The sequence below is a fragment of the Dromiciops gliroides genome, chromosome 6 (genome assembly GCF_019393635.1).
Source record: "Dromiciops gliroides isolate mDroGli1 chromosome 6, mDroGli1.pri, whole genome shotgun sequence".
NCBI lineage: Eukaryota > Metazoa > Chordata > Mammalia > Microbiotheria > Microbiotheriidae > Dromiciops > Dromiciops gliroides.
This window is the reverse complement of record NC_057866.1, coordinates 42,569,030-42,594,556: the sequence shown is the minus strand read 5'-3', so window position 1 is coordinate 42,594,556 and position 25,527 is coordinate 42,569,030. Positions and strand designations below refer to the sequence as shown.

General features: G+C 37.7%; 1 protein-coding gene across 1 annotated transcript in view; it reads left to right on the top strand.

The window, feature by feature from the left end:
• Window positions 1-25,205, top strand: part of METTL15 (methyltransferase like 15) — a 227,145-nt gene extending 201,940 nt beyond the window's left edge. The window contains exon 6 of the mRNA XM_043969597.1: window positions 22,058-25,205. Within this exon, the coding sequence (XP_043825532.1) occupies window positions 22,058-22,503 (446 nt within the window). The 3' untranslated portion in view covers window positions 22,504-25,205. The remainder of the gene's footprint in view (window positions 1-22,057) is intronic.
• Window positions 25,206-25,527: the final 322 nt, after the last annotated feature.

Sequence of the window (25,527 nt, the reverse complement as noted above, 5' to 3'; positions counted from 1 at the left end):
AGTAAGATCAAGGATAAAGCAATAATGTTCATTATCTCAACTATTATTTGACACCTAAAAATACTAGCTATAGTAATAAGGAAAAAAAAGAAACTGAGGAATAAGCATAGAAAATGAAAAAACAAAATTGTCACTTTTTGAAGATGATATGATGGTAGACATAGAAAATTAGTCAATTAAAAATTGTTTGAAACCATAACTTCAACAAAGTTGAAGGATGTAAAATAAATGCACACAAATCATCAGCCTTTCTATGTATTTCCAACAAAATCCAACAGGAAGAGATAGAGAAATTCTATTCACAATAACTTTATGATAAAAGATTTGCAAGATTAATTATAGTTCAATATAACAAAAATGCAAATTCTACCTATATTAATTTATTCATTCAATATTATACCAATGAAGCTACCAGAGAATCACTTTAGTCAACTAGGAAAAATTAGCAAAATTCATCTTGAGAAAAAAAAAATGAAAGCTTTCAAGTGAAATAATGAAAAAGTGGGTAAAGACCTTGGGATTAACTGATCTCAAACTATATTACAAAGCAACAGTGATCATCAGAACTATTTGATATTAGATATATATGTATACACACAATCTCACATAGAGTTGATTAATAGAACAGATTAAGTACAAACATAAATAATAAGACAGCATTTGATGAAAACTATTGAGGTAATAACTCATCATTTGAAATATCCTGGGAAAGCTTGAAAGTATTCCAGCAAAAAATGGTTTTTAGGTCAATATCTCACAAGCTCCAAATATATATATATGACTTAGATGTAAAAGCTTTTATCAATATCATAAACCAGTTAGAGGATCAGGGAGGAAAATACTTTTCACAATTTTGGATAGGGGAAGAATTCGTGACTAGAAAAGGGAAAGAGAGGATCATCAAAGATTAAAATAGACAATTTTGATTACATAAAACTGATGTTTTTTACACAAACAAAGCAAAGATCAAGCTAGATGGGAATTGGTTAGCTAGGAAAAGATCATTACATCAAGTTTGTCTCATAAAGCTATGACGTCCAAGTTTTACGAGTTGTTCTTAAAGTCTTAGTGAAGACATCTAGAGTATTCTATGTGAAATATTTGAATGACAGACATTCTACAATAGACATAGCGTCAAAGGACGTGAACAGGCATTTATTAAAGAAAGAAATCCAAACTATGCCATAGAAAAATACTCTGAATGAATGACTAATGAGAGAAATGCAAATTAAAAGAACCTTAAGGTTAGACCACTTATCACCTTACAGCTATCAGATTGACAAAGATGACCCAAAAGGAAAAAAAATCAAATTGAAGGGTTTAGGAGGAGAAAAACACATTAGTAGTCTACTCTTGTAAAATGTAAGGTGGTGATGAATTTCCTAGAAAGCAATTTGGAACTGGGCCCTTTACAAGTCACTAAACAATGCATAACCTTTACCACTGTTCTACCTACACAGAGAAACCAAAGGAAAAGGGAAAGGACCCATAAATACAAAACTGTCTTTAGAAAATTTTGTTATAGCAAAACAACTGAAAACCAAAAATGTATCCAATAACTAGCTAATGGCTTAACAAGTTATAGTATATGAATATCATGAAATATTATTGCACCATAAGAAATTACAAAAGAGATAGTTTCAGAGAAATAATGGGAAGATTTAATTAAACTAATGCAGAATGAAGTGAGCAGAACCTAGGTGGTAACTTATATAGAAATAATCACATTACAAAGTAGAGCAAATTCAAAATACTTAAAAACTTATAGAAACCATGACAACTTCAGAGGGCCTGTAATGAAGCATACTACCCATGGCCTAACTAGGCTATTAACTCAAGAAGACTGAATCATACATTTTTGGATGGAGCTAGTTTGTGGATTTGTTTTGTTTCACTCGGCTTACTTGTTGCAAGGATTGTGTTTTTTCTCTTTTTCATGGTAGGGAAAGGGAGGAGCAGGAAGAAAGCCAGTGTCACCAAGAATAAACGTCATTTTTTAAATGCACAGAAAGGAAATCTAGAAGGAAACAGAAGTGGCACAGCTTTGAAAATTGTATGTTGAATTTGATTTTTAATAAAAATAAGCTATATGTAATGGAGAATCTCATATAATCCTTTTTTCTGTAATATTTTGTATAAAGGAATAGTCTCTTTTTTGGATGTTTGTGAAGTTCAGAATTTTTAAAAAGAATAATCCATATGTGCATCCTGGAAGAAGATAGGAGAAAGGAACAGGAAAATTTTCTTAAGTAAGACCACATCTTAATAGTCAGATAGTTGACTGAAAGGAATATGGTATATACTATGTTTATTATTTGTTGACTCTAAATTGGTAGAGTAAAATTCTTACTTCCAGGCTCTCCTCCAACAAGTTGTCTCCCATGCATGTTTTATAATTATACAAGATTCCTTGAAAAGCATAACACTATAACTTTGTTTAATATCTTCTCTGATTATTAACACCAAGTGAGGTAGAAGGTCAAGGAGTCTTCTTTACCTTTGTCAGGACCAAAAAAAAAGTCACTTTTTCACAAGACAGATATTTGAAAACAGTTATTATGTCCCCTACAAATCCTTTCAATTCCAGCCTTTTAAAAAAAATCATCACCATTTCTTTCAACTTATATGTCCTAATTTCATGTCTTTACTATACTAATGAATTTCCCCAGAACATAATCCAGCTTGAAATGTGGTACCCAGAATTGGGCACAGTACTCCAATTATGGTTTGACTCCCTCAGAATATATTGGGATCAGAAACTTCCTCATCCTTGATAATATATTTCCATTAATGCAATCTACAGTCATTTCAGTTCTTTCTGTTTCTACTTCATCGTTTTGACTCATACTGTCTTCACAGCCCACTAAAATACACGTCTTTGGCATTTGAGACTGTTTTCTAACTATATCTCATCCATCTTGTACTTGTGCAGTTCATTTATTACCAGATAAAGTTTTTAGCCCCTTTCAACCCTTAGGAATCTATGATGCTGTGATTAGAGTTGACTGAAATTACAATGTACAGTAAAGTTTATATGAAGTGTGAGGAATTTGTTAAATGCTGGTTGATGCTGTTGAATTGAAATATATGGTGTGGTTATCACTTGGAAAAAAATTTAAGTAATGTTTATTGTAGCTCATGTGCTGGTTACATGGTTGAAACATGATGTTTGTTGAAGAATAAATCAATGAAAGATTTGTATATTCCCAGAGTAAAATTGAATTTATGTAAAAATTAGAATGTTGAAAGTAGTTACTGATAATCAGTTATATTCTTTTGTTCACTTTTTAGACTTTGTTGGATATTTGTGGGGTACAGAGAGAGAATATTCTCTTTCCTCCCATGACAACCATTTCTTTTCTTAGTATCCTTTACTCTGGCTATGACTATTGATACTTGTAAAGAATACTGACTTGTTTGGAGGAAGCACTTGGTGATGCAGTAGAAAAGAGTCAAGAAGGGCTGAGTTCAAATCCCACCTCAGATACTTAGCAGCGGGATGATCCTGAGCAAGTCACTTAACCTCAGTTTCCTCATCTGTAAAATGGGAACAATAATAGCCTCTACCTCACAGGGTTGTTCTGGGAGTCAAAGGAGATAATATTTGTAAAAACACTCGGGAGAATATTGGGCATATAGTAGACAGTATATAATAAATGCTTATTCCCTTCTCTCCTGGGTTGTTGGCTGGAGGAAATAAGGAGAACTTAGAAGGAAGAAAATAGGAAATGCATTGTTCATAAAACCTTGTCAACGATTATTAAAAAGTAGACATTTTCGGGGGCAGCTAGGTGGCGCAGTGGATAGAGCACCAGCCCTGGAGTCAGGAGTACCTGAGTTCAAATCCGGCCTCAGACACTTAACACTTACTAGCTGTGTGACCCTGGGCAAGTCACTTAACACCAATTGCCTCACTAAAAAAACAAAAACAAAAAAAAAGTAGACATTTTTAAGGGACCTAGCATGTCTGACCAATAGACTTTCACCATTTCTACCCTGGACCCAAACCCACAACACTGCCTGATCATCTTTGTATTGTACTGTACATGCCCTTCCTTCCCTCTCCATCCCTAAGTCCAGGCACCATTCCTGCAACAACACTACTCTCTAGCCACCACTCCCTTCACTGTGCTGTCTTCCCCTATTAGAATATAAGCTCCTTGAGGACAAGGACTTAGCATAGTGCCTAGCACAAAGTAATCACTGAATAAATGACTGTTCACTCATAACATTTAATACCTTCTTAAAACGCACACAACCAGCAAATTTAAACAATTTTGCCATTGTGGACATCCTCTAAGTATACTTTTCCATTCTTTTCAGTAAGCTCTGTATCTCCAAATGTAACCACCACAAATTTCTTTATACTAATGTTGCCACTATTAAGAAATAAAACTGTCAGGACATTTAATTACCACTTCTGTGTAAAATTCGATGGTCATACCTACAGCAGTATTTGGATGGGTTACCAATGAGTCATAGCTGTCATTGTTGCTGCCTATGATAATGCATTTATTCTTCTGTCATCTCAGGTCTCTTGAGTTCAATTCATTGTATACTGTGCATTTTTTATGTGTGCATCATGCACGTGAATTATCAGGTGACATTTCATAAGGAGACTTATTTCTTCCTTTTAATAAGCCTTCTAGGAGACATCCTGTACTGAAAGTCCAACACTGAATAAAAAGAAAGATTAAAAACAATTGAACATCCACTTCCATTTTAGCTTTGACTGGTCTAAATTTCTAAGGATGAAGTTGGACAGAATAAGTCTAATTCACTGTGGCTTCTTCCTAACCCTAAATAGTATTTTAAGGCCCAATCCCAGGCTGTGAAATCAACTCAGGTTAATGATGTGGTGCCAGGAATATCACATTTCTTTTTTAATCTAAGAAACTTTTATTAAATACCTACAATATGCACCAATGTACAATAATCACTTAATTGCCAAATCCAGTATCCTTTTCTCAGTCCTCATCTTTCTTGACCTTTATGTTGCATTTAACAATGTTGATCACCTTTTCTTAGATACATACTCCTCTAAGTTTTCAGTGGTCTCTCAGTACTTCCACCTCTCTAATTGCTTAATTGCTCCTTAATCTCTTTGGTTGGATCTTTTCCCATGTTATATGCATTAACTGTGGGTGACCCGTAAGGCTCTCTACTGGTTTTTCTTCTCTTTTTTCTCTGTATTCTCTTACTTCGTGAACTCATCAGCTCCCATAGATTTGGTTGACTTCTTAATGGTGATGATTCTCAGACCTGTATATCTACCCCGCCAAGTCTCTCTCCTGAGTTCCAGTCCTACATCACCAGCTCCCTATTGGAATTTGGAACTAGATATCCCATAGGCATCTCACCTCGACATGTCCAAAACAAAATATATTCTCTTTCTCCTCTTCACCGTTCTCTTTATTGAATTTCTGTTTTACCATCAAAAGACCACAATTCTTACAGTTGCCTAGATTTGAAACCTCGCCAGTGTGACCCTTACCCAATCTTATACCAAATCTTGTCCTTTCTACCTTCAAAATAGCTCTTCTCTATGTTCTCTTCTCTCCATTCAATCTCTACAGCCTCTGTCCAGGCTCTTATCACCTGCCTGGACTTTTATAATAATCTTCTAATTATTCTCCCCGCCTTAACTCAACAGCCCCCTTCAAGAGCATCCTCCAAACAGCTGCCAAAGTGATTTTCCAAGGTACAGTTTTGACTGTCACCAACATACTTGATAAACTCCCGTGGCTGCCTATGCCTTTCAGGACTGAATGTGACTCCTTATCATTTCCCCACAGAGGGGGATGTAAACTCTTTGAGTTAAGGGACTGTTTTTGCCTTTGTCTTTCTTTAAAACCCTTAGCACTTAGCAGAATGCCTGGTACCTTATTAGATCTTCATGAGAACTCAGGAAATGATTATTCATTGATTACAATTGTAAAATATAATACCTACCCACCAAATACTGTGTATGTCCTGTGTGTACTTACTTATGAACAAGTGTCCCTTAGCAGAATATATAAGTTCTTTGAAGGAAGAGACTTTGAAGAAAACCCACACTCAGCAGGCTCTTAACACTCATTGACTTGTGATGCACAAGACATACACATGTAAATATTACTCAAGGGAGTATGAATCAAGTACAGAAAAAAATAGACTACTCTGGAGTACTCTAGTCTAGGGGTGACCCCCAAATTAGCTCATATAGTGCTGCTATGCACCTTAACAAAGGCCTCATGACTTTCCCTGTACCTGGGCTAAATTTGAACTTGGCTCCAGGGAAAGTAGAAGAGGTCAGAATATTCAGTTACCTCATTACTTTCCATTTCTTGCCATCCCATGTTTGTGCATTTCTACTGATGAAAATAAAAATTATGATTCCAAGTATCAATTGTACTTACTCATGATTTTCAGCTTGGAGCAGTTTTACAGACTTATTTACCATTTCATTTCCTTTTTTATTTTTTAAAAGTAAATAATAATTTCCTGCTTTCATTTTGATCCCTGCTGCTGAAACCTTCAAAAAGTAGCTAACAGGGCAGTAGATCTGAGAGAAAGCAGCCAGTTTGAGAATGAAGACTACCCAGAATTGCATTTTCATAGAGCTCTGACTTGCTTTTGAGATTTATAAGCTTTCCATCCTTTCTGTAATAGGGATGATAATGTGTGCATTTACTTCCCCCAAAGGTATATTGAGACACCTACCTTGCACCCTACCCTGAAGAGGTGCAGAATAAGTATTTATTGATTGAACAAGTAAATGAAATAGCTGGTTGGGGTACTGATGGGCAAGTCTGCAAGGCAGTGGCTTCAGAGCTTTTGCTCAGACTTTAGCTATTACATTTTTATATGGAAACACTTTAAAGACAAACATCTGCTTTCATTTTACAAAGTTTAAAATGTTTATTTCATCCTAAAGGAATGTCAAGAGGAGAAAAATTCTAATGTTAATGGGGTCACATAGATCAAAGATAGTATTTGAGGGAGGGAGAATGGATGAAAGAGCAGTTTTGATGTCTGAAGTGCATTGGTAACTGTAAGAATCAAGAATAATGTCCCTGATTCATTGTATATGGTTCCTTTTGTTTTAGAGATGGAGATGAAAAATTATGGGGTATCTGGAAAAGAAACCCCTCAGGAGTTATGGATACATTTTTTAAAATTACAGAATGGAGGTCATCTCTCCATATGTTTCATTTTCCTTTTATGTAGTTTTCAAGTAAGAACATCAACCGTTTTGTTATTTCTCAAACTCTTCATCCATTTGAGTCTTCTTTGATTCAAAGACTATTACAGATTTTAACTATGGGAGACATTTCTTATCATTTAGGATCTCCTTAATTACGTGATAGATTCTTTTCCCCCTTTTTTGTCACCTCAGCAGAGTTCTGCCCACATCGCAATGATCATAGTGTCTTATATTTGTATAGCACCTTAATCTTTACAAAGACTGTTCCTCATCACATGTCTATATATACTTATTATCCCTGTTTTATAGATGAGGAGTCTCAAAGAGGTCAAGGGACTTGTACAGGGTCATACAACTATTAAGTGTTGGAGCTGAAACTTCAGCCTAAGTCTTCTAACACCAGGATTCACTTTCTATTATAAATTAGTGGATGAGTCTTGGAACTTAATTTTCTCTCTCGATGACCTGGAGTGGAGGCCTTGGACCAATCAAATATAAAGCGAACTATAGCACGAGCAAAGTGCTTACTATTTTTGCCCAGCCAGTGAGCTGAGAATCCTTTTTATATTTTTAAGTACAACAATGCTTTATTTAAAAATACAGTGCTGCTTTATTTTAAATTGTAAAAATCGTTCTCAGCTGGTCTGAAGTGTGAATTTTCAGCAACAACCAGTAGCTTCAACCCAGCTTCATGGAAGAACGTGAGGAGGGAACTTACCACTAGGGAGAATCAGTTTCAATGTATTTGGAGTGGATAAATATCCAACATTCAATTTTCTCTTTCCTTATCAGGAAATTGAAGTACTTCCCCAAACTTCCACATATGTCTCACTGGAAATCATCACTCCCTCCTCTAAAACTCCATCCACAGATAGTGCCTCTTATTGTCCTTTTGCATTCTGAACACATAATTATGTGTAGAAACATCTTCTGTTCCCTCCTGTATGTATTCTGTGTATCATGCCTTATCTTTTCTCCCAAACTAAAAGTTAATGGCAGGGCTGATGTTACCAGATCCTTCTTTTTTATTCTTGACAAGGCCCTTGCACATATGACAGATGTTTAATAAAATCTGTTGAATGAATGAACTAATGAACAAATGAATGTCATTTTCCCCTGTTGTTTTCTACTGTTTGAAAGGTGTGGCTTCCCGGTTTTAAAATTTCTATCCCTCCTCTTATCTTTCCATCATCTCTAACGGAGGACTTTTCATTTATTTGTTTTGTTTTGTTTTGTTTTGTTTTTGGTGAAGCAATCGGGGTTAAGTGACTTGCCCAGAGTCACACAGCTAGTAAATGTCAAGTGTCTGAGGCCGGATTTGAACTCAGGTCCTCCTGACTCCAGGGCTGGTGCTGTATCCACTGCGCCACCTAGCTGCCCCTCTTTTATTTCTTAGTTCCCATTTCCTTTTACATCTCTCACTTAATGACTGACTTACACACAAGCTTTAACACCAGGCCTTCTTTCACAGTGTTCTATCTCTAACTTGATATTTTCCTACATTATAAAGCTTTGCCAGATCTGAATATCTGGTGATGAATTCTGCTATTTTTCGTCTTTGTGATATCTTTTTCTAATTAAGACAAGGGGAGTCATTTAGAAGAGCAGCCCATAATATCCTTGGTACTGTTACTGGTTTCGCATAGTTATTTGAGCACTCCAACCCTCATAATTGACTCACTTTCTGTTACAAAATTTTGAATTGGTAATATTTCACTGTTGCAAAAATGATTTTCTATCCTTATTTGGGGCATTGCTACTCACTGCACTTTTCTCTGATGAAAGAAAATGTTATCCTACTGCTCCTACTGCTACTGAAATTGTTTTCCTGGTTTTTATACCAGAACTTAAGAACTCCATGATGATCTGCCAACATATTCATAGTATTCTAGTCTTAAGAGTTGTCTCTCTCCTTGTAGACCCTGCAGCATATTGTCAGGTTGAATTTTGAGAGAACAAAATGCATTGGCAATAAATAATAGAAAAAAATCATGATTATTAAATAGCTGAATAACAATGTCCTCTGCCTAGTTGTTATGATTTTGTAGGTAGCTTTACCATTATTACTACTTACGCCATTTCACTTTTTTTAATTGTTAAAAGTTATACAAAATCCACATAAGTAGTTGCATTTCTGTTAATCTAGCAACTGATGAATTTAAATTATAATCATATCACATTCATGAGTTACTGATTTTATGCATGTTCTGTTTATCTAAGATAGAGTTAGATGCCCTATTCAGAACTTACCACACCTATGTCCTATATTGTATTGTTCTTTCCTTTACTATTCTTCTTTAATTTTCCTCCATCTAAAGACCTTTTATCCTTTCTGAAGCATTACTAGCCATGGTTCATGGTTAAACTATCTATAGTATTGTATCTAATCAAAATTATCCATGCAACACAAATACCTCCCAATAATGGAAGATACTTCATTCAGACCAATAGCATACCTGCTAGATTTGTTATAGACATTATATTAAGAATCCTTTTGATGATGGAGAACTAGCATAAAAGCCTCTTTCAGGGAACTAGTGGACACTGGTACTAAACTTCAGCAAACAACAGCACACATGTATTAGACCTCTGCTTTAGACTAGGCACCATGAAAAAAAATGGATAAACGGATGAGCAAATGAACAAATCAATAAATAAATGGATGGATAGGCAAATAAATAAGTAGATAAATAAATAAATAAATAAATAAATGGATGGATGGATGAATGAATGAATGAATGAATGAACAAATAGATAAATGATGAGTAGATAAATGAATTAATGAATGAATGATCATACACATGTACAGAAATATATACATATATATACCTATTCTATTTATATATGTGTGTATATATACACAAACATACCTATTTATCTACCTATATTTTACAGTCTCTATTCATAGATACCCGGATCCTCTTACTAGATTTGGAGGTCATATTTTTTCCACTGTTAATATTGTCCTTGTTGATTTATCTGCTTCTATTAAAAGTCTTTGAGTTTTCTTCTTCCTGAGCTAATTGGTCACTTCAGACATTTGTTTTCATTATGTTCCCCTGTTGTTCACTATCTGATTCCCTCCCCTCTGATGGAGGTTTCCTTGGGGGCTGGATCTCAAGTTGCCTCAGCCTTCTCCCCTGCTGGGCAAATCACTGTTCACCCACTGAGTTCTCTGTCCCAAGTGATTTTTAGGCAGACAGAATTGGCCATAGTTGAATGCCGAGTTTCTTCCTTCATCCTTAGTAGAGTGCTACATAGTCCCAACACACAGTGTCCTGTTCCTCTCCCTCCATTCCTCAGTTCTATGACCCAGAATCAGCGGATCAGAGCTTTGCAAGGGTGGTTCTCCAGGGTTGATTTCTGTGGTTTGGGTCTCCCAGGCTCTTGCAGGAGGTTGGGTTGGGTTGGAATGTCCTTCCCCTTTGTTTCTGATTCTGGCTTTGTTGCAGCACAGATCACATCAAGCTCTTGATCCTGGAGCACTGCTAATGCTCAAGACCTTAGCAGACTTTCACATCATAGCGTTGGGATCTCCACTGCACTGGGGAATATCAGGTTCTTTGTTCAAATCCTTCAGTCAGCTAAGTTCAGCCTCACTGCTGGTAGTATAGGAGGTGGGATGCTAAGTGAGGAGTCAGTTCAGAGGTTCATTTGTTTGTTTGTTTTAACCCTCTTTTGGATTCTTGGTGGCCTAAATCATAGAAACATTAGAGTTGCTTTGTCTTGGTGCATAGTTTCTATTTTGGAGAGGTTTGTCAGATGAGGAAATCTACAGATGTCATAGAATTCAGCTTTCCCTTGGCCCTCATCCCATGGCTTGGTAGGATTGCCTACCACAGCTTCCTCTTCCATGATATTTGAAAACCCAGGGTCAAGCCCATGACATTACATTGAAATTTGAATGAAAAATGCTGCCTTAAAAAAATTCAAATGGGATAATTCTGAGCCCAGGTTTTTATTTTGACTTTGGTAGGTATTATTTCTTCTTCCCTTTTTTCTAAAGCTTAGAAGTTTTCCAGTCATGTCTAAATTGTAACCCTTGGGTACCCATAGTGAGAGCGTGTTGTCATCCGATTTAAGAGAGGCTAGAGATTACAGGAAACATTGAAGAAGTCGTCTGTGCACGCGCGCGCGCACACACTCACACACCTTGCTGTAAAGCACGTTTAATCCTAAATTATCCAAGTTCAAAAATTTTAATTAGCAGTTCGAGATTTGTGTTATTACTGGTATTTCAGATGGTTAAGACTTTAACACTATATTCAGAGAACCTGAGAAAAAGGACATAAGTTGCGTCACAGAGACTTATTAAATGTGCTACAAATTCAACAGATGAATTCCTGCAAACAGGTGCAAGATGTGAATTAATTTTTAAACTCAACCACTTGGGGGATTGCAATGCATCACATTGACAGCCACAGCACGTTGCTAATTTCATTCACAACCTTAAAATTTTCAATACATTTTAACATGTGAATCTATTAAATTTTAAGAAGTAAAAGTAGCATAAGAGTATCCAGGAACCCAAAATGATCGTTTCTCTCTGGAATTTCAAATCATTTATCTAGCCAGAAGCATGGTGCTTTTTATGAATGAAATATATCTTACAGACTCTGTACAAATTGTGTTCTATTATTATATATAGTGCAAACTGTTCCTAAGCAAGGTTTTCTTTTATTTTTAATATGAGTTTCCTTTGTGAATGAAGATGAAACTGAGTATTGGCCATCATATTTTCCAGCTTCTTTTCCCTTTCACCAAATAGGTACTCAATTAAGTCAAATGAAATCATATTTGTCAAGTACTTAGCACAGTGCCTGGCACATAGTAAGCACTATATAAATGTTTACTTATCATCATTATTATTACTCAATCAATGTATATGGTATTGATGAATTAAATGTTATTCTTGGTTTTTTAAAAAAAGCTTTATTCACTTAAAAAAATCACCTTAAATACAGAGTTTTGGTTCCCCCCCCCCCAAAAAAAAAACAACAACAAGTTTTAAGGATGGTAAAATCAGAAAGGAAACTTCACCAGATCTCCTAATCTGTCAATGGGATGTTTAGTTTGGCTCTTAGGTAGGTACTGACTATAGGTATATGTGTAGCTTCCAGAGCTGTCAATTTGTAGGATCCACAGATATCCCTCACCTTTATCTTAATCACAGTAAACTGATTGAGGTTATGGCTACAAAAGTCCCGACCAAGGTTCTTTGGTATTTTTTTTTTCCCACTAAACTTTACTGAATTTTTTATTGAATTGGCATAATTGTGTTTCAGTACTACAAAAGTTATTGTATATTTACTTAAATGTCATATGAAGGCAACCCAAGAGAAGGGAATGTGCACCTCTTGAATGTCAATACTACTCTGGGATAAATGTCTGCTCCAGAAATTAGTGGTAATGTTGAGACTATAACTCAGGTTTTCCAACTTGAGTTCATTACCATATAAGGCTCAGTTGAAGGAACTGGGGATGTCTGGCCCACAGAAGATTTAGTATTTGATAATTGTCTTCAGATATTTAAATGGCTGTCATGGAAGAAGGAAGAAACGTGTTTCATGTGGTCCTAGAGAGTAGAAGGAAGGAGAGCAATGGGTGTAAGTTATAAAAACTCAGATGTAGATGGCAAGGAAGGAAAAGCTCGTAAAAGAGTGAAGAACTCATCAAAAGGTGAATGGGCTCTCTCTCACTGGAGTTCTTAAGGCAAAAGCCACATTAGCATTGTAAGAATTGATTTGGGGACCCCATCTTTGGCTAAAATTAGAAAGCCTTGGGGGCACCCTGCCAGGCTCCCTCCTCACCACTCCTCTGCCCCCCCACTCCCACACAAGCCTGGGGCTCGTCATGCCCCAGTATCCTCTGCCCAATAGGGATATGCATGGAAAGCCCAGACACGTCCTGGGTCCCTCTGCCCAGCCGGGGATATGCATGGAAACCCCTGAGCTCTGGGCTCTCTACACGGAGACTCAGTGCCCCAGATGGCCTTGGGCACAGCCCCTAGGGGTGCCAAGGAATTAGCTTGGGGTGCATGGGTGGTCAGCCAGAGTTTCCTAAGAGAGAAGGGTTTTTATTCCGGACGGAGTAGAGCAGGGGAAGACAATGAGATGTGGAGCAGAGGGGAGCAAGCTACAGAGGAGACGAGGAGGAGACGAGAAGAAGACAGAGAGAGGGCGGCGGCAAGCGAGAAAGTTAAGGACAGGTCAAATGCCCTACTCATCAATAACCCTGGTTTATTTGTTTAATTGAAAGGGGCTTTTTAATCTTGTTTCTTGTTAGTCTGGGAGAAGCAGTTGGGGAGGGACATGCACTTACAGATTGACCCACATTGGGCTTAACAAATGTAGGGGATTTTTTAAACCTCCTTGCAGATGGGAAGCTCTAACCAGCCAGGAGTTTACAGACTGGCAAGGCAGATGGGAACTGACAGCATTTCATGGACCTGTTGTGCAAGGGATGCTTATTTCAGTATGGAGAGGACCAGAGAGCTCCTGAAGTCCATTCCAGTTCTGAGATTCTGTGATTCTATGGAGAAACATCTTAGGTTCTTTGGCCTTGAACATAAATACCAAAAATTCACTATGGGTTTGAAATTCTATAAAAAACTTTTGGAACTCTTGAGAATATTTTTTAGAAAAAGCCCCAATCTCCTACCAATTTATTTTGAATGACTTTAGTTTCCCCTACAATCATGTGTGTGAACGTATATTTATATGCATATACATTCACATACACATATGTTGTTGTTGTTCGGTCATTCAGTTTTGTCTCAGTCTTCATGAGGGGGTTTCATGGCAAAGACAGGGGAGGGGTTTGCTATTTCCTTCTCTGGTGGATTATGGCAAACAGAGGTTAAGTGACTTGCCCAGGGTCACATAGCTAGTGAGTATCTGAGACCAGATTTTAACTTGTCTTCCTGACTCCAGGTCCAGTGCTCTATCCACTGAGCCGCTTAGGTGATTCCACACACATCATATATACATGGAAATGAATTTTCAGTTCCTCCCTACAACAGATGTAAGATGCCTGTGCTAAACTCTAAAATAAAGAACTCCTTGAAAGCGTAACTGGCTCTGTTAGCCAGTGGAGTTTGACCCACTGATAGCCAGTCATGTTCTCTCTAGATAAATTATTTGACAGCCCCAAGAAAAATAATCATGTTTAGTTCTGGAGCAACTTTGTACGACTTAAAAATTTAATAGATTTCCATGTTAGTATGTCAAATGTTAAAGTACATTGAAATTCTTATGCTCATGAATGAGATCAGCAACGTGTTGTAGAGGGAAAGACAAATAATACACTGGAAATTTCACAAAAATCATCAGGTTCTAAGTCCCTTATTTTATCGATGAGGAAACTAAGGCCCAGGAGAGTTGAATACCTTGGCCAAAGCCACACAGTCTCTGAGTATCACTGCACTAAGACAGATGTCAGAATTTAACTCAATGGTCAAGGCTGACTCAAAATTGTCTCGATCGACTTGTTTGGTAAGTCTGTTACTTATCTTTACAGATAGATGTGTCATATCTCAATGCAGATTATAAATAAAGTCAATAAGCATTGATTAAGTACCTTCTATGGGTCAGACACTGAGCAAAGCACTTAGAATACAAAGAAAGGCAAAAAAATAGCACCTTCTCTCAAGGAGCTCCCAGTCTAATGGAAGAGACAACATGTAAATGATTGAATACAAACAAGCTACATCCAGGATAAGTTGGACATCATCCCAGAGGGAAGGCAGTGGCATGAAGCAGGTTAGGAAAGGCTTCTTAATGAAGGTGGGAATTTAGTTGCAACTTGAAGGAAGCCAGGAAACTGAGATGTGGGGAAGTCTGAGCCAGGAGGAACAGCCTGTGAAGTGTCATATCTTTTTACATATTTTTTTTCCTTTTTTTTTTTGGTGAGGCAATTGGGGTTAAGTGACTTGCCCAGGGTCACACAGCTAGTAAGTGTCAAGTGTCTGAGGCCAGATTTGAACTCAGGTCCTCCTGACTCCAGGGCCATGCTCTATCCACTGCGCCACCTTGCTGCCCCTAAGTGTCATATCTTTTTGATAGACAGTCAATGTTTGTTGGTGATTGTTATGTGCACATAGATTTACTTAACTGATTCAGGGCGTGAGAAGTAACATTAACAGGCTTTGCCTTCACTGAAAGGCTCATTGATTCAGAGTTCACCAGATGACGGGCATGGTTGGTAAGAAGCTCTAAGTTTTGGCTGGATACTTGCCTGAGTAGTGGCAGTGCACGCTAGTTTGAAGGCAGCATTTTGTGTAAGTGGTTTGGGGAAAAGATCGATTTCCCACCAATATGTATCTGTTTATACCTTTGCAATTCTTTTCCTTTTTTTGTTTTTGTATAAATATTACTAAAAGTATAGATACCCAAGGTATCCATCTGTTCATACAAAAGCCTACCTGGTTTATTTGTAAACTTCCATTTAGTCAATAAGGTTTGCGGTGTTTGGATTATTTTGTTTTGTTTTGGAGGGGAGGAGTTTTCCCAGCAAAGGTTGCCTGACTTCAGATGTTTCATATCAGATCAGGGTCCTAGAAGACAAGAAAAGATCTCTGTCAGCTCCGAAACAGTGGTAGTTGTTTTCAGTAAGAATTTGCCATAACAGAGCCTCCACCTTAGCTAACTAGACACTTTCTTTTGTTCTTGAAATGTATGTGTCCATCAGACTTATGTAACATCATCCCTTTGAGAAATCTTTTTATTCTCATTTAGCAAGAAACCTTTCCTTTCTTCTTTCAAGGAGCATTTTCTCCTTCAATTTCTCAGGATTTAAAGATCATCCTTTACTACTTCAGTAACTTTTTAAGCCCTTCACTTACAAAGCTTCCCTGGTCTATATTCCATTTATTTATTTGAATAGAGAATATAAAGAGCTAATTTTTATTAGATAAAAAACAAATGTGAAGGGCTTGTTTCTTAGTTATTTTGTACTCCTACACAATGAGTCAGGAAAACATTAATGTGTAGATCACTGGATGGTCTGAAATTCTTAATCCTACACATCCTCTCAGTAATACTTACTCTTAATTCTGTTGCAAATGGCAACAATAATGCCTGTTTCTTTTTTTAAACCCTTGTTAATAAAAGCTGATGAAAGAGAAAGAGAGACACAGAGAGAGAGAGAGAGAGAGAGAGAGAGAGAGAGAGAGAGAGAGAGAGAGAGATACACAGCTTAATAACCCGAGTTAACAATAAGTTATTTTTCAATAGACCAAACAGTACAAAAGACAAGGTATTCATTACAGTTCCCAGGATAAGAGACTAGAGGAGTTGCCTCCTTCGCCAGATGCATAGTATTTAAGACTAACAATGTACCCTTCCCCAAGGGAAATGGAGCTAGAAAACCAAAGCATTGCAACTTGATGCAGAGGGGTTTGGGTTCCATTAAAACATCTATCAATACAGGGCCATTCAGGCATGGCTTTGAGGATTCCACAATCCTTCGTTCCCAGAAAAGACCTGATGAATAAAATGCCAAACAGAACAAGTATGATGCCATGGTTTGATGAGTTTGGCTTCTTACAATGACAGTCTCATTTTAAGCAATCTTTATTAGTCTTTGGTAACTTTAAGGAAGTGACAGTAAATGATATCATCCCCAAATAATTCATTTGACCCAAAATATCAGGATGAACGTGATTTGCACTTCTTAAAGAAGGCATGGCCTTGCAGGCCATCTAGTCATCATTTGGATGTCTTTCTTCTGAAGAAAGTCTTCATTTCCTACTTTGGAGAAATAGAGAATGGAACTGAATTAAAATGGAAGTATTTTCCTTCCCCCAACTTCTCCCCCCTTTTTGTCAGACAACCTTGATATCAGTTTTAATCACTACCACCTTCCAAGCACTCTTATGAAAGGCATATCTTTCAGTACAGCTTATGAATGGACTGAGTAAACTGCTCCCTAAGGACTGGTAAAGCAAAGGAAATAGTTAAAAGGCCTAAAAATATGCATTAACCTTGTGGACCCATGGTTAGTAAGATGACACCTGCTCAGATATAAGCAGTCTGTGGAAATGAGAGGCAAGGGAATGGAAAACAAAATGTAGCCGCTTAAAATGTCAGAACACAGGTTGTCTGAATTAAAAGACACAGAAGGTGAGAGCGGGGAGGACGGGGAGGCCAAAGCCTACTTAAGGAAAATCATCTTGTTTCCATGTGGTTGTTAGGCAAGATGCAGGATTTAGGTTAGTAAGAGTCAAGGTCCATTCACCACTTGATATCGACTGTCTAAATAGTCCCTATTGGACTACAAAAATGATTCCTCATTCATTGTGTTTCCTGTCTTCTCAGAGCTGTTGAATTTTCACCTCTTGTTAAGCCACCAATGCAAATTTATTTTGTATTCAAATAAAGTTGTTATAATAGAAAATTAATAGTTATAACATATTTCCTCTTTGCATTCCTGAATTTTTATTCTGATTTTTTTTCAGGAGGATGTTTTTGTAATTGTATTTTCTCCACTGTAAAGAAACTACTTCTAATGATGTAGAAATAAATCATCTTTAATTTATAGTGCCAGAGTTGAGGGCACTGTGAGTTTAAGTAATTTTTCTAGGGTCCCACAGTTTGTGTCAGAGTTAAGATGCTTCTTCTGATGCCTACCTAAAGTTTTGACTGGCATTAGTAGACCTGCAGTTCTAGTTGCAATTATCTCACTCTGTGTGTGTGTGTGTGTGTGTGTGTGTGTGTGTGTGTGTGTGTGTGTCCTTTGTCACTTAACCTCTCCTGGGGGGGCGGGGTGCAGCTAGGTGACAAGGTTGGTAGAACACTGGCCCTGAAATTGGGAAGACCTGAGTTTAAATCTCACCTCAGACACTCACTAGCTGTTTGGCAAGTCACTTAACCACAACTGTCTTAAACATCCGGAGGCATCTCTAGTCAGATGGCTCTGGAAAAGAAAGTGAGGCTGGTGACTTTGCACAGCCCTTCCTCACTTAAAATCCAATTCATTGCAAGTCATGACATCCATCATGGTCCTCTTCAAAAACAAAGGACAAACAACAACGACCACCCCTATTGCACTCAGTTTCCCCATCAGTAAAATGAGAAAGTTGAACTAAATGTTCTGGAAGGTCTCTTCCAGTTGTAAAATTATATGATTCCTTGACTAACTCATCTGTGTTTTACAATTTTCATATCTGATTCTATCCTTTAAAAGTGAGTAGATTTTAGAGTGTTATATCTGAAAGGGGCCTTAAAGTGTACTCCACTTGTATTTTTTATATTTACCTTATTTTATCAAATTTTATTTTTATACTATAGTCACTTCCTGACATTCATTTTCCTAAACAAAGCCTTACATAGTCTATAATCACATAATTGAGGGGCTTGCACTAGAACTCAAATCTTCTAACTTACAGTGTTCTTTTCATTTCACTATGCTGACATAAAATACTTTCATTGATATTATGTTCTTCTTAAGAGATAATCAAAGTATCTTTTTTATTAATATTTAGATTGACCAAACTGGGGATAATAGTGAAATTTTCACATTTCAATTAAATATTAACTTGCCCAAGTCAATAAGAGGTATCCTTTGGTGGTTTACTTTACCCATAATGTACTACTGAAAGAGATAAGGAGAATGAGTCTTTAGTTTTCCCAAAAGTTCTGTTGGATATCTAGGATACAAGTATTATTACCTTTCTGATACTGAAGTGAATCTGTGATACCATCACTAGGAATACTCCCTTCAAACAGGGCAGATTGCAACCTATGCCTGCCTGTCAAACTTCAGAGTTCTTGTCAATGCGTTCCCGTAAGGCTTTTCTAGAGATGCCACTTCACGTACTGGAGGCCTTCTTCTAGTTCTTTAAAGATGCCAATGGAAGACAACTGGACTAGGAGTCAGGAGAGCCCTGGTTTCAAATCCTGCTCCTGATTCTGACTACCTTTGTGATCCAGGGCACATCATCTCTAAAATCAGGCCACCTATACCACCTACTGCTCAGGCTAGTTGTTAGGACCAACAGAGATAATGTATAGAAAGCTCTTTGCCAACCTTGAAAAGCCTATAGAAAGGTCAGTTACTTAACATTTCATGCATCTATAATAATGGCAACTAAATAGGACCTTTTTACCAGCCTTTCAGTGTCCACTCAGAAAGATGCAATTACTTATTTTATAGACTGTTAAGTTTAACTTGAAAAGTTCTTACTATTAAATGCAAAAATCCACAATTAAAAGTTCTTTTCTAATCAGTTATGGGGGAAATTGTGTGATCTTGCAGTATTGTGACAACTCTTGTGGTTCAGGAGCTCCTACGTGCTAAAGTGTGAAATAAGACTTACATAAGACTCCCCCAATTAATGTGTTACTCTTTGGGGGAAGGGAGAAGGGAGGAAATAGTTTTTATAAAGCAGTGAAGTTTATCTCTTAGTGTAAATTTGTATTGAAGTGGAACTTTCACCCACCATGGTCATCATTACTATTGTGTATTGTTATATATTATAGGAATTATAGGAAGAAACACAGACTTGTATGGTCACAGAGTAAAAGCTGGGGATCCTTGCAGATAGACCAGCTAAATGTGACACCGATGTCCACAGAATACTTAAAGACCAGCAAAGGAAGACCTCTGGTCTTTGGAGTAATTGCTTTGTGCTCCTGTAGGCTGAAAAGGCATGTATTGGTTACAACTTGTACCAGTGGAAGGAGTACCCACAATAACTCATCATCATCATTTCATTATTATTATCATCATATCAAAGTCCTTAACTTTTCTATGGAGTTTAGACAGAACCCGTTGCTATTATATCTTTTATATTAAATGCTCTATTAACTCATGCAGAAATATATAATAACTACTTGTTTATAGGATTGGGATATAAGCATTTTGTCTTCTGTAGGCTCCTTGAAAGCAACATCAGGACAGCTACAATAGCACATAGGGCAAAGAGGACGACAGGCATCTCATCCTGTACCAAGATGGTTGGGATTTCTTCTACTTGGTCTCTGTGTTTTGATGTAGTTGACCTGCTAGCTGAATTCATGCTGTCAGACTCAGAAAGGGCTTTTTGGAATTCCAGTCAAATATGTTCATCTCCTTTTCAAAATCATTTTCAGTATCAGATTCTGCCTTTATTATCTATTTTGTTTTGGGGGATGATATCTGTAGTCTGCATTAAGTGAAGGTTTTAATTAACCTCAGAGCCTTCAGTTTTTGATAGACAATTAAATCAATGCTGTCACCATAGTCCAGTTGGCCAGTGTTTCAGGGTTCCTGCCAGGCCTTCACAGGTGACTATAATGATATCAGGACACTGACTTCCATTATCTTATTTTGCTTCCATGTCCTTCCTTCAGTTTGCCTGGATACACTTTGATTGAGTGTGAATAACTAGGACTCAAAAGATTGAGCTTTTTTTGAGGTCAGAATCATTTGCAGGTACTCTTATTACATGTGCAAGTCATTGGTTATTCAAGTCCTTGATTGACCACTGGCAGTGGAATAGACCATATACAGTCACTTGTATAGAGAGAGTAAGTGATTTGCCAACAAATGTAAGGACAGGATTACTCAATTTATGACCACCCTCAATTGTCTTGTCATGTTGGGCATAAAACTGTCCATAGGAAAGAGGGCAGGCAGCATTGGTGCTTTTGAAAGGAGCCCGAGGCCTTAGCTTTCAATGGATTCCTCCACACTTTAGGTGTTCTCTCTTTTCTCTCTTCCAGTTCTGAGACTTTTAATACTGCCTCCCCTCTAGCTGTCCTCATCATTATTATTTTCTTTACTACCACATCTGCCACTGCTGCTGCTACTGCTAGTATTTGTCATTTGGTCTTTTCAGTCACGTCTGACTCTGTGAACCCATTTGGGGTTTTCTTGGCAAAGATATTGGAGCGGTTTGCCATTTCCTCCTCCAGCTCATTTTACAGATGAGGAAACTGAGGCAAACAGGGTGAAGTGACTTGCCTTAGGGTCACACAGATAGTAGTGTCTGAAGCTGGATTTGAACTCTGGTCCAACCCCAGACCTGTTGTTCTATACACTGCAGTGCTACCTAGCTGCCTGCTAACGCTAATAGCAGTTAGTTATTATCACTATTAATACCACTGTGTAAGGTAGATAATGCAGTGGCTAGAGGGCTGAACCTGAAGTCAGGATGATCAGAGTTTCCTCAGACACTTACTTGCTGGGTGACCCTGGACAAGTCATTTGATGTCTGATGAGATGCCTTTTCCTTCAAGGGCTTTAGCATCCAGCAGTGTTTTCTTTCTGTACCCATCTCCTGCCTCAGTTTCCCCTCTACTAGATTAAATGGCTAAGTTGTCCTGAGTAGAGTGAAAGAAACCTTTCCCAAAAAGCATCTGAGGACCTATGTTCAAGTAGCCCCACATGGGGCAAACAAAATTTAATGATACCTCTTCTCCAGATTCTTAGAACACTGCTTTGAACAGATGTGGAAAAGATTTGTATTGCCTCTTCTGCTGAACTAGGAAACTTTGGCGAGGAGGGGTTGACGGGGGAGAAGGTGTGGGCACAGAGTAAGGAAATGCCTTAAGTTTAAGCATTTTAAATATGTACAAACAGGTAAGTAAATCTCACAGAATTGTGGGTAGTCCCAAAATGAGTTTCCAGTAGGGCCAGGTAGAAGTTTTCACCCCTCATTTATTTTCCTCAAGGTAGGATGCACATGTGTGGCATTACAAAATAACTGAGTTGGGGAAAGACGGTCTGACTTGAGGGAAGCACGGAGATGGGGATGGGATGCCCAGGTAAAGCACTCCTGTCCTTCGAATAGCTATCAGTTCATCAGAGAGCCACTGAGTTCATAGAAGAAAATTTTAATTCAATTCTTCTCTTCTCCCCCCCCCCCCCCCTTGCCAAATACCTCCCCAGGTGCTTTTCCTACTGCTGCTCTGTATGAAAGGAAAGACTTACTCCAGAGATCCACCCATATCGCTACCAAGACTTTCCAGGCCCTCCGAATATTTGTAAACAATGAGCTGAATGAACTCTATGCAGGACTGAAGACTGCTCAGAAGTTTCTGAAGCCAGGGGGCCGCCTCGTTGCCCTTTCTTTCCATTCACTGGAAGATCGAATCGTCAAGCGATTCTTACACGGAATTGACATGAAAGAAAAACTGAGTCCAAAAAGGAGACAGAAGATAACCCAAGGCCCAGGACTGTGTTTAAATCTAGAAAATGAAAAAGAGTTCTTTAGAAACTCATCTCCCTTGGAATGGGAAATGATACACAAGAAGGTGCTTACACCAGAAAGCCAAGAGGTCCAGGACAATCCTCGAGGGCGGTCTGCCAAGCTCCGGGCAGCCATCAAGCTGTAAAAACACAAATAAGCACCTACACTTTTCCCCCATTTTCATCCATAGCATTTTTACAAAGTAACTGTTGAAACAGCCTAAATAAAATAAAATGTTAGTGATGGAAGAGAACCCGGGATCTGAAGGGTCTTAGTATCACTTTTTGTGGAAAGGTAAGACTCAAGCAACATAAACATGACATGAAAAATTCAGCACAAGAATCTCTGGTCCACGGGGGCAGCTAGGTGGCACAGTGGATAGAGCACTGGCCCTAGATTCAGGAAGACCTGAGTTCAAATCTGGCGTCAGACAGTTGACACTTACTAGCTGTGTGACCCTTTACCCTCATTGCCCGCCACCCCCACACCCCCCAGAAAAAAAGAATTTCTGGTTCAAGACTGAAAAATTATTTCATTTTAGAGAAAAAAAAGTCATGTGAGGGTTTTTTTTTTTTTAAGTAGTCCCCTAATGAAGAGAGTGTTAAGAAATTATTATAGGGGGCAGCTAGGTCGCACAGTGGATAGAGCACCAGCCCTGGATTCAGGAGGACCTGAGTTCAAATCTGGCCTCAGACACTTGACACTAGCTGTGTGACCCTGGGCAAGTCACTTAACCCTCATTGCCCTGCCCCCCCCAAAAAAATTATTATAACTATACTTATGTCATCTAAATATGTAGACCTAAAGTGTCAGAAGAGGAGGACATTGTGACCATATCTTTGTCCTAAATTCTCAATTTAGAAATGAAAACTCTGGGGGTGGCTAGGTGGCACAGTGGATAAAGCACTGGCTCTGGATTCAGGAGTACCTGAGTTCAAATCCGGCCTCAGACACTTGACACTTACTAGCTGTGTGACCCTGGGCAAGTCACTTAACCCCCATTGCCCTGCCAAAAAAAAAAAAAAATGAAAACTCTGCAAAATCCTTTTTATGACAATGAATTGGTCCTAACTATAAAAGAAAACTTAATTTCTCTCACTGAGAATGAAGAATTTTTACTCTAGCTTTCTCACATACAGGTATTAGGCCACTTGTAGTCTCGAAGTGTCTCTTATTAAGAAATTACCTTATACTGATGAATATGATTGTTGAAATTGCAATGATATCTAAAAGGGTTTTTCTTAGTCCATATAATGTAAAACTAAAATTGCCATTATTTCACATCAAGTCAAGTCAACAAGCATTTATATGTGTCAGACATTATATTATTTCTATTATGCCAGTTTCATGCATTGGGAAAAATAAACATTTTACAAAACCAGTATTGAATATGTTTTTTAACTGAGAAAAACACTTTCATAAAGTATGATATCATTTATCTTTTGAATGTTTCTTTTCATAGATCATTTGATAGTTCACTGGCATTGTTGGCTCATAACTTAGAAGTCAGGAAGAAAGACCAGGTTTAAAGTCCTTCCTCAGGTACCTACTAGCTTTATGACCTTTAATTTCTCTGCCTCAGTTTCCTGAGATATCTACTCTATATTCCTGAGATATTTACAACTATAAAATGAGCATAATAATAGCACCTACCTTGTAAGGTTGTTGTGAGGATCAAATGAATAATATACTCAAAGTGCTTTTCAAATTTTAGTCAACTACATAAATGTTAGCTCTCACACATCCAAAGAAAATAGACTGAAGCTTTTTAAAATTATTAATAATCTGATGTATTAAATATACAAATACAAGGTATTACTTTCACACAAGTATTGTAACTGGAGGTATGCTAGCAAAGTGTTGTAGAATAGAACTTCCTTGGGGATTGGCTTTAATGAATTGTCAAAATGGGTTTATCTTTGTTAACATGGATTTGAGAATGATTTCGAAAGTCCTTCAGGTACTCACAGAGTTAGAAGGAACCTCAGCGATCATTTAACACAACTCATACCTGGAGAAAAATCTCCTTCACAGTCTTCTCGACATGGGGACCTCCAGCCTTACCTCGAATGCCTCTAGTGGGTGGGAAAGAGGGAACTCCCCAGCTCCTGAGGCAACTCATTCCCCTTTTGGACACCCCTAAGTTTTCTTCCCTTAAATCAAGCAGAAATGTGTTCATTGTTCCTATAGCACAGACTGACTCCCCTGATATATCTTTTACCCCGCATTCTGTTTTGGGGACAATATTATTAATATTACTGCTTCTTTTTATTCTAGTAATTAGTTATCATTGTTACTACTCCTAAGGCAACCACATGATACAGTGAGTACACAGAGGGTTGAGCCTGAAATCACAAAGAACCAGAGTTCAAATCTGGCCTCAGACACTTCCTGGCTGTGTGACCCTGGGCAAGTTATTTAATCTCTGTCTTGCCCATTGCTTCATCTGTAAAAGAGGGATAATGATATCACTTGTCAAGGTGATCATGAGGATAAAATCACATGACATTTGTAAAGCCTTTTGTATTAGCTATTACTATTATTATTATTGCTGCTCCTAATAACAATATTTCACATTTAAATAAATTTAAAGTTTGCAAATCACTTATACACTATCTCAATTGATGTGAACCATGTGAAACAGGTACAATGATCCCTACTCTGCAGATGACATGGAGAACCAGGCAGGCAAGTGACTTGCCCAAGGCAGAATTTGAAAACAAGGCTTTCACTCCAGGTCTAGCATTCTATCCACTACTTAATGTGGCAGAAAGCAGTGCATGATTCTATAGAAAAGCCCCATTACGTCTTCATCTTCTGTGTGTGATGTATAACTTTGCCTTAGTTAATAAATATGTTGTGCACCATTATAATTTTCTCTTGATTTGACACAAGGATCTCTTAAATTGAATAAATGGAAATATGTGCAGTAGAATCAGAACCAATAGAAGCAAAGCTTTGGAGAAATGAATCTTTAAAAAGTTTGCCCCTTCAAGGAAGGTTTTGTGGGTTAGCTCACATTTGTTATGCGTGAAAGATACCATATATAGTCTCTGCATATTTTATTACATATTGCATTTTATTGCATTTGTGACTCTCAAGTGCATTTTCTCAACAACAATCAACAAATATTTATTAAGTGTGTACTATATTCCAAACGCTAATGGAG